Raw genomic sequence first — 10463 nt, forward strand, 5'->3', positions numbered from 1 at the left:
GTGGAAAATCACATTCCTATGCTGATATGTCATCTGTACATCTTTGAGGTTTGCCGGTTCTTGTTATAATTACATTGGTAGATATATGACTTGCAAATATTTTTTCCTTTGCAGCTTGTCCTTAATTTTCTTGATAGTCACTTGAGTAGAAAATGTTTTAAAATTTGAAGTTCAACTAATATTATTTTCATTTATTGATCACAAATTTTAATTTTCAGTATTGTTTATCAACTGTTAATAATCATATTTTAATTGTATTTGTTTTTATTTTATATGTATAAATTTGTGGGGAGTGACTGCAATTTTGTTACATATATATATTGCATAGTAGTCTTGGCTTTAACATATCCATGATCCAAATAATGTACATCATACCCATTAAGTAATTTCTCACCATTCTCCCACCTTTTGCTCTCCCATCTTTCTGAGTCTCCAATGTCCATCATTCCTTTCTCTATGTCCCTGTGCACATATTAGTTCACTCTCATTTATAAGTGAGAACATGTGGTGTGTGATGTTCTGTTTCTCAATTATTATACTTAAAATAATGATGAATTCCATCCATGTAGCTGCAAAAGATATGACTGCATTCCTTAATATGGCTGGATAGTATTTAAATGTATATATATGTAACATTTTCTTTATAAAATTATCTGTTGTTAGGCATAGGTTAATTCCTAAGTTTGATGACTGTGCTATTATGAATAGTTCTGCAGGAAAACAAAAGTCTGCTTATCATTCTGATATAATGATTTATTTTTCCTTTAGGTAGTTATTTGTGGTTATCGAATCAAAATAGTTCTACTTTTACTTCTTTGAAAAATCTCCATACTGTTTTCCATAGAGGCTGTGCTAATCTACATCCTCACCACAAGTGTCCGAGTGTTCCTTTTGCCTTCAATCCTCACGAATACCTGTTATTTTTGACTCTTTAATAGTAGCCATTCTGACTGGTTTAAGAAATATCATTGCAGTTTTAATTTGCCTCTCCCTGATAATTAGTGCTGTTTAGCATTGTTTACTTATCTATCATCCAGCATTTTCCCATGTATATCAATATGTCAAGTGGTGTACCTTAAATATATACAATTTTATTTGTCAACTTTAGCTCCATAAAGCTGAAAATGTAAGTCTTATAATAAAAAAATGCATACTTATATTTCTACATATTTTATCAATATGTGAGAATATAAACAGAAAAACTTGCACAAAAATAGTTATAACAATTTGTTTATAATATTTATGTTGGAAACAAATTTAAATTTCATCAACAGGAAAACAAATATACATATCGTCATTATTTCACATAATAAACTGATTTATTTACTTAAACTGTCATTTACTGATGTTATGGATTGATTCAGATATGAAATATTCATATGTGTATTAGTACATACATATGTATATATACGATGACAAAACCTTGAGACATGAAATTACATAAATAAACCTAAAAAATAGCAAAAATAAGTTCAAAACAGAAAAAATCAATCTATCGTGACAAAAATTAGAACATTTTTCTATTTGCATTTTTCTGATGGTTAGTGATGATGAGAATCTTTTAAAATATTGCTGGCCACCCTGTAAGTCTTCTTTTCAGAAGTGTCTGTTCTTGTTATTCGCCCATTTATTAATGGGGTTATTTGTCTTTTGATTCTTGATTTGTTTAAGTTTCCTATACATTCTTGATATGGTTTGATTGTGTCCCCACACAAATCTTATCATGAATTGTTGCTCCCATAATTACCATGTGTTGTGGGAGGGACCCCGTGGGAGTTAATTGAATCATGGTGGGGGGGTCTTTCCCATGCTATTCTCATGATAGTGAATTAGTCTCATGAGATCTGATGATTTGATAAAAGGGAGTTTCCCTGCATGAGTTCTCCTGTCTTGCTGATGATTTTATAAAGGGGAGTTTCCCTGCATGTCCTCTCTTCTCTTGTATGCCACCATGTGATATGTGCCTTTCACGTTCTGCCATGATTTCGAGGCCTCCCCAGCAACGTGGAAGTGTGAGTCTATTCAACCTCTTTCTCTTGTAAATGCCCAGTCTCAGGTATGTCTTTATCAGCAGCATGAAAAGCAACTAATGCAGTAAATTGGTATCAGTTGAGTGAAGTGCTACTGATAAGATACCCAAAAACATAAAAGCGAATTTGGAACTGGAAAACACACTGAGGATGAAACAGTTTGGAGGGCTCAGAAGAAGACAGAAAAAATGTGTGAAAGTTTGAAACTCTCTAGAGATTTGTTGAATGGCTTTGGCCAAAATGCCGATAATGATGTGAACAATAAAATCCAGGCTGTGGTGGCCTCAGATGGAGATGAGGAACTTGTTGGGAACTGGAGCAAAGGTGACTCTAGTTAGGCTTTAGCAAAGAGACTGGTGGCATTTTGCCTCTGCCTTAGAGATTTGTGGAACTTTGAGCTTGAGAGAGATGATACCAGGTATCTGGCAGTAAAAAATTCTAAGCAACAAAGTATTCAAGGTGTGACGTGGGTGCTGTTAAACACATTCAGTTTTAAAAAGGAGATAGAACATAAAAGTTCAGAAAATTTGCAGCCTGACAATGCGATAGAAAATAAAATCCCATTTTGTTAGGATAAATTGAAGCCAGCTGCATAAATTTACATAAGTAATGAGGACCCAAATGTTGGTCACCAAGACAATGCAGAAAATGTTCCAGGGCATGTCAGAGACCTTTGTGGAAGGTTCTCCCATCATAAGCCAGAGACCTAGGAGGAACAAATGGTTTCATGGGCTGGGCTCAGGGTCCCTCTGCTGTGTGCAGTCTAGGGACTTGGTTCCTTGCATCAGAGCTGCTCCAGCCATGATTAAAAGGGGCCAAGGTACATATAACTCAGGCTGTGTCTTCAGGCGGTGAAAGCCCCAAGCCTTAGCATCTTCCATTTTGTGTTGCGCCTGCAAGTGCACAGAAGTCAAGAATTGAGGTTTAATAACCTCTGCCCAGATTTCGGAGGATGTATGTAAATGCCTGGATGTCCAGGAAGAAGGTGGCTGCAGGGAGGGGCCCACATGGGAACCTCTGTTAGGGGCAGCGAGGAAAGAAAATGTGGGGTGGGTGCTTTTACACAGAGTCCCCACTGGTGCATTGCCTAGTGAAGCTATGATTAGAAGGCGGCAGTTATTCAGACCCCAGAATAGTAGATCCGCCAGCAGCTTGCACCATGCACCTAGAAAAGCCATGGACACTCAGAGCAAGCCAGTGAAAACAGCTGGGTAAAAGACTGTACCCTGCAAAGCCAGAGGCACATAGCTGCCCAAGACCATGGGAACCCAACACTTACATCAGCATGACCTGGATGTGAGACATGGAGTCAAAATCGATCTTTTTTGAGCTTTAAGATTTGACTGTCCCACTGGATTTTGGACTTGTACAGGGCCTTTAGCCTCTGTGTTTTGGCCAACTTCTCCCATTTGGAATTGCTCTATTTACCCAATACCTGTACTCCCATTGTGTCTAGGAAGTAATTAACTTACTTTTGATTTTACAGGCTCATAGGCAGAAGGGACTTGCCTTGTCTCAGATGAGGCCTTGGAATGTGGACATTTCAGTTAATGCTGAAATAAGAATTTGGGACTGTTGGGAAGGCATGATCCATTTTGAAATGTGAGTACATGAGATTTAGGAGGAACCAGGGGCAGAATGATATGATTTGACTCTGTCCCCACCCAATTCTCATCTTAATTGGAGCTTCAATAATTTCCTAATGTTGTGGAATAAACCCCCTGTGAGATAATTAAATCATGGGGGTGGGTCTTTCCCATGCTATTCTCTTGAGAGTGAATGTCTCATAATATCTGATAGTTTTATAAAGGGGGATTTTCCTGCACAAGTTCTCTTTTCTTGTCTGCTGCCATATGAGACACGCCTTTCACATTCCACCATGACTGTGAGGCCTCTCCAGCCTTGTGGAACTGTGGATCAAATATCTTCTTCTTCTTCTTCTTTTTTGATAAATTTCCTAATATCGGGTATGTCTTTATTAGCAGCATGAAAACCAGCTAATACAATTCTGGATATTAGGACATTGTTGGATGCAACATTTGTGAATAACGTCCCACATTCTGTAGGTTGTCTGCTTACTATGCTGATAGTTTTGTTTGTTTATTTGTTTGTTTGGTTGGTTAGCTGGTTGGTTTGCTGTGTAGTAACTCTTTAGCAAATTAGTCTCTCCTTATCTATTTTTGTTTTTGTTGCAATTGCTTTTGCGTACTTAGCCAAAAAGTATTTGTCAAAGCTGGTGTCGAGAAGAGTATTTTCACGTTGTCTTCAAGGATTGTTATAGTTTGATGTCTTACATTTAAATCTTTTATCAATTTTGAGTTAATTTTTATATATGTTGAAAGCAGACATCCAGTTTCAATCTTTGTCGTGTGGCTAGCTAGTTGTCCCAGCACCATTTATGGAACGGGGAATTCCTTTCTCATTTCTTGTTTTTTTGTCAGCCTTATCAAAGATCATATGGTTGTAGGTGTGCAGCCTCACACCACTCAAATTTTTATCACTAAAATGTCAAAAACCAATGGATACTGATGGAGCTGCGGTGAAAAGAAAACACACACTGTTAATGGGAATATAAATTAGTCCACCCACTTTGGAAAGCAGACTGGAGATTTCTCAAAGAACTTAAAATGGAGATATTAGACGAACCAGCTATCCTATTACAGGGTATACACTACAAGGTAAACAAATAATTCTACCAAAGAGACACATGCATGTGTATGTTTATTGCTGTGTTATTCACAGTGGCAAAGACAAAGATCAGCCCAGATGCACATCAATGGTAAGGTGGATATATAAAATGTGGTACATGTAAAATATATAATACTACACAGCCATTAAAAAGAATGAAATCATGTCCTTTGCCGCAAAACAAATGGAGCTGGAGTTCTTAATCCTAAACAAATTAATTCAGGAAAAGAAAACGGAACATATTCTCCTAAGTGGGACCTCAGCATTGAGCACACATGGACATAAATATGGGAGCAACAGACACTGTGGACTGCTAGACCGTGGAGGGAGGGGGTGAAGAAATCTGTATTCCAAACCTCAGCATCACTCAGTAATCCCATGTAACAAATCCACACATGAACCCTCTGTATCTAAATTATAAAGTTGAAATAAAAAAAAATCCTTATGTGAGAACTAACTGGAAGCACTGAAGAGGACACTTTGTGGGGAGATGGACCTGTAGAAAAATATGTGCACATTTGCCTGAAACCCTCTAACTGTACCTGGAAAATCTGTGCATTTTGTATATGCTAATTTTATGTCACAAAAACGGAAAATAGACAATTGTAGAAAAGTATTTTATATTAAAATTAAAATCTTAGTAAAATAAATATGAAAATCCAAATACAAAATGAGAATGTGATTGTTACAATAATTGTTAATGTGCATTCAGCTATATCTATTAGAATAAAATCACAGAAATAAGAAAGATAAATGTAACATCTGAAAATAAAAAAATTAACAAACACACATTTTACAGAGAAGTAAAATGTGGCTAAGAAATATATGGAACATTTTATATTATTAGTTATCAAAAGTTAATAAACTATTGATATAATACTTAAACCCATTTTCTGAAGATACATTACCAATATTTTGAGTAAAATCATAACCGGGGACAGCCGACAGAAAAATAATAATACTTGCATGTGCATGCTCTAAAGGTTAATGTATTCTCGATGTTGTCCCAGGTATTACATCTGAAATTTTTAAGTATATCCTGAATTTGTGTGGGTCCTTGGAGAAATTAATTGTAAGAGCTGACTTAGAGGGATAATCTCCAATATGGAGATATTACTATCTCACCTATAAAGAGACTGAAGCTGCATTAGACATGTAAAGTCCTAATTAGAAACCCTGTCCCATGGAAAAGGGCTCCCCCTATTTGGTTGTGATACATTTACTGTTAAAATTACAAGAAGAAAACACACAACCCCATCAAAAGGTGGACAAAGGATATGAACAGACAATTCTGAAAAGAAGACATGTGTGCGGCCAACAAACATATGAAAAAAAGCTCATCATCACTGGTCATCAGAGAAATGCAAATCAAAACCACAATGAGATGACATCTCACGCCAGTTAGAATGGCGATCATTAACAAAACAGGAAACAGCAGATGCTGGAGAGGATGTGGAGAAATAGGAACGCTTTTACAGAGCCCTGTGATCCTGAGCAGAGGCCTAATCCAAGGAGAGGGAGGCTCCAGGTCGTGGTGACTCAAACAGGGTACCTGCTTTTGCCCATCCTGCAGCCACTCCCAAAAGCCTTCAGGGGTCAGCGGTGTGGATGGGGCCCTTGAGACAATCCAGCGAGATCTGGAAGTGAAGAAAAAGATTATAATCTGGGATAAATATAAAAAAATTACAATAAAATTTTATTGCAAATTTACAAATTATGGTTGTTTATATTTACAAGGTAAAGGGCAATGTTATGATTTGTGAATACAATATGAAATAACTAAGATAATTAAGAAATAACTGATATAATTATCATTCATGGCTTCAAATTTTTATCTTTTATTGTGACAACATTTAACATTTACTCTTAGCTCTTCAAAATGACCAATGTACTATTTTAAATGAACCAATAGAAACCAATTTATGTAAACAATTGAAAATCCGGGAAATCAATTATGAATTACTGTAATAATTTAATAATTAAAATTTAATAATGTAGTTAATTTTGATTTTTTCAAACTTTTTTTATCATTTCATTGTAATGTATAATACGAATGCCTACATATATATGCATTGGTCTGTGTATTTATACATCTTTCTATGGGTATAAATTTATGTCCCTATAGCTATGTAGTTGCTGATGTCAACAAATGTTAATAAACTCTGGAAGAATCAGTGCAAACAATTAGGAATGTTTATTTCTTGAAAGTATATACTTAAAAATATAATAATACGTAGAATGTTAATAATTACTAAAATTTAAGTATTAATGATAAAATTCATAATAAATATAAGTAACAAAATATCACAGCCTAGAAGACTCCAGAGTCCTGCGAAGATAAACCTGACTTTTCCAGCTGAGGAGAAAGGAAACCTCCCCCTGCACCTGCTCCTGGGACCTGTCCCGCCCTCAGTGGGTCACCAGCGCCCCCTGGTGGCCCCGCGCGCCCCTGCAGGGAGGTTTGTGTCTGGGCTCACACTGACCTCCCGTCACTGTGTCTCTAGTACAGTAATACACGGCCGTGTCCTCGGTTTTCAGGCTGTTCATTTGCAGATACAGCGTGTTTTTTGAATCATCTCTTGAGATGGTGAATCTGCCTTTCACGGGTGCAGCGTAGTCTGTTGTCCCACCATCAGCTTTGCTTTTAATACGGCCAACCCACTCCAGCCCCTTCCCTGGAGCCTGGCGGACCCAGTTCATCCAGGCGTTACTGAAAGTGAATCCAGAGGCTGCACAGGAGAGTCTCAGGGACCCCCCAGGCTGTACCAAGCCTCCCCCAGACTCCACCAGCTGCACCTCACACTGGACACCTGCAAACACAGAGACACTAAGGTCAGAAACTGCCACACAAATCCACTGTTTCTCTCGCTCATGTCCCCTCACACTCAATCTCTCTAGTTCTCCATAAATCACCTTTTAAAATAGCAGCAAGGAAAATCCAGCTCAGTCCAAACTCCATGATGAGTCCTCTGTGTTCAGTCCTGATCACTGAATGAAAACACTTGGGAATCCCAAGGCTGGGGCTCCTCTCCCAGAGCTGCAGGGTCAGGACTGGGCTGGTTTTCATCAGGAGAGGGAGGGCCCTGTTTGCATATCACCTACTATATAGCAAGCTCTGGGGTGGGACGCCTGAGCAGAGGGCAGTGCCCAGATAAGGCAATGATGCCCTGCAAGAATCTGATGACAATGATGCTGTTTGGAAAACTTGCTGTCTTATTATGAAATTGTGCTGTGATAAACACTTTGCACTAATCACTCTCTTACATTTTTACATATTTGTGTAAATCATATTTTTAGGGGTCAATGGTTTCTCAATTTACAGATGGGGAAGTAAACCCATGCGTGGAGGGGCTTTGTATGTATCTAAGAGCTCATACCTGAGGTTAGTGAGCCCCAGTATCTGGGCCTGTGCTCCTCATCCACTGGCCCTATATTACTCCCTAACCCAACTCCAGGACAGAGTTGGGCATGCCTAGTGTGGTTTGTGAAACCCACTTTCTGTATTGAGAGCATGTGTAATTTTGCTGCATTCTAGCATTCACCTAAAAATATGGTGAGAACTAGGGTTCACGAAGATAAATTATTAGGTGTTTCTGAAATTTAATATTTCTTCTATCTTTATATCACTTATTTCTTGTGCAAGTTTTCATTTGTTTGCTGGTAATAAATTTTATAAATTTCAGTTTACTGATAATAAACTTCACATATTTAAAGTGTACAATTGATAAACCTTATGTAACCATCCTAGTTATCAAGGTGAACCAGAAAATTCGCAAAATTTCCCTCTCATTCTTCTATATTCCTCCTCCTTTCCTCTTCCCTTCTTCTACCATTTCCCCAAATGGTAAATTCTGTTCTTCTTTATATTGCTGTAGATTCAATTTAATTTATCAGAGTTTATTAAAATGGAATAACATAGTACATATGCTTAATCGTTTGCTTTATTTTCCTGAACATCAATACTTAGATATTTTACCTTGTTGTTATATTACTTAAGTAAGTTCAGTTTTTATTTTCCAGAATTTATATAAATGAAATTATATGGTAAATCTTCTCATTTGTCTGGTTTATTTTACTCAGCAAAAATACTTAGATATTTTACCTTCTTGTTGCATGTATCAGACAATTATTTATTATAAATGTTGTGTAGTATTCCATTGAACACATTTACCATAATTTGATTTTCTGTTAAGCAGCTTAACAATGTTCAAATTATTTTATTACTCTGGTAGTACTAAAAATCTACTACTCGACTTGAAAATGTACATAAATGAGGGATATATATTCTTTATTTCTTACAACTACATCAACAATAACAGATAAACAGTCAAGATGAAATTTTGCAAATTTCTGAATGCTTAGGATAACTGAAGTTAAAAAAAAATCTTAAATTTAACAAGAAGCAAGTTCTTGTAGAGAGTAACAAAGCCAGCATATGAGATTACCTAAGGCAGAGTCTGGCATATGAAATATAGTCTGTTAAAGATAAAAATACAAATATATGTGGGATTGCTTGAAACTGAATATGGTAAGCTTGTTGTAGTTTGAAATTCTAAGGGACCACATACTGAAGAGCTTTTGTATCCTCTTGAATCCCTTTCCCCAGAAAAGGGGCAGTCACAAAATCTTCCTTTCCCAAAGTGTCTGTCTGGGAGAGAACAAGAGCCCCCATTTTTGAAAGGCATTGAGACTCAACTCCCTTATATCCACTACAGAACTAAAAATTACTTTGCAGAGGAACCACCAAAACCAGTACCCTAGGGGCACTGGTGCAACCCCTCAGGAATTGAGATGGGAACAGAGGTCACTGCCACGAAGTTCTGTTGAGACGTAACTCTCCTTCTTATGGAATCAGAGCTTTAGTCTGCAGGGCAGGGCAGCAGATCTGGGAGGTGATGACACTGATGGGGAACACTGGAGCTGTGGGAGGGAACACCTGGGGGAAACAGGGTGGTTCTACCCCAGTGAAAGGGACAAGAACACACAGATGAGCATCTCATCTGGAGGAGGGTCAGGAACACTCAGAAGGTCACACCCAGACTTACGGGCACAATGCCTTTCTAGGAATATGGACCAAGATGAGGTCAGAGACTCTTCCTTTAGTGTAAGGGCTTCCACTAATTTATCAATTGTCAGTTACATATAACAGAGGAATGCACCTGTGGGAGCTGAAAGAGATTCTCTGGAGGATGGAACAAGGAGAAGAGACACAGTCACGCAGCAAAGAAAAACAAGGTATCGCTGGAGCATCTATAGTCTCTGGTGGACATAGAAGAACAGACTTCAATTAGTTGTTGAAACCTTTATATCAGTCTTTACTAATTTATATGCTAAAATAGTCGGCCTCATCAATGGAGTCTTATTATCCCCATCAGGGATGAGTGTCCATGTGGGCACGTGGTGCAGTTCTAGTCATGTGGGCAGGGGAGGTGGTCTGTTGAGGTGTTCCTGGTCCTTCAGAGGAGAATTGCAGAACTGTCTCTGCCCCTTTTCCAGCCAATATATAAAATACGTATGTGACCATGGGAATATTGTCACCATGTCACTGCATGATGGGAGTCACCTGGGGGGCAAAGCTGACTTTCTGGATGCATCAGTGTGGAAAATTGAGAAAAGAAACTTCCTGGGCACATGAGTTGTCAAATTATTAATCCTGGAGCCACTCACATCCAGAGGCTTCCTGTTTCATCAGGTTGTGATTTTCCTCATTGTTTAGTCAGCCTAGGCTGTCTTTCTTCACTCTCT

At 37.9% G+C, this 10463-nt stretch overlaps 1 gene segment (V, D, J or C); it reads right to left on the reverse strand.

Annotated features, from left to right (window-relative positions):
* Positions 1-7127: 7127 nt before the first annotated feature.
* Positions 7128-7767, reverse strand: LOC117975703 (immunoglobulin heavy variable 3-15-like). The segment is given in 2 exon segments: positions 7128-7528; positions 7632-7767. Coding segments are annotated over 2 exon segments (447 nt in total).
* Positions 7768-10463: the final 2696 nt, after the last annotated feature.

Source organism: Pan paniscus, chromosome 15, assembly GCF_029289425.2.
Source record: "Pan paniscus chromosome 15, NHGRI_mPanPan1-v2.0_pri, whole genome shotgun sequence".
Classification (NCBI taxonomy): Eukaryota; Metazoa; Chordata; class Mammalia; order Primates; family Hominidae; genus Pan; species Pan paniscus.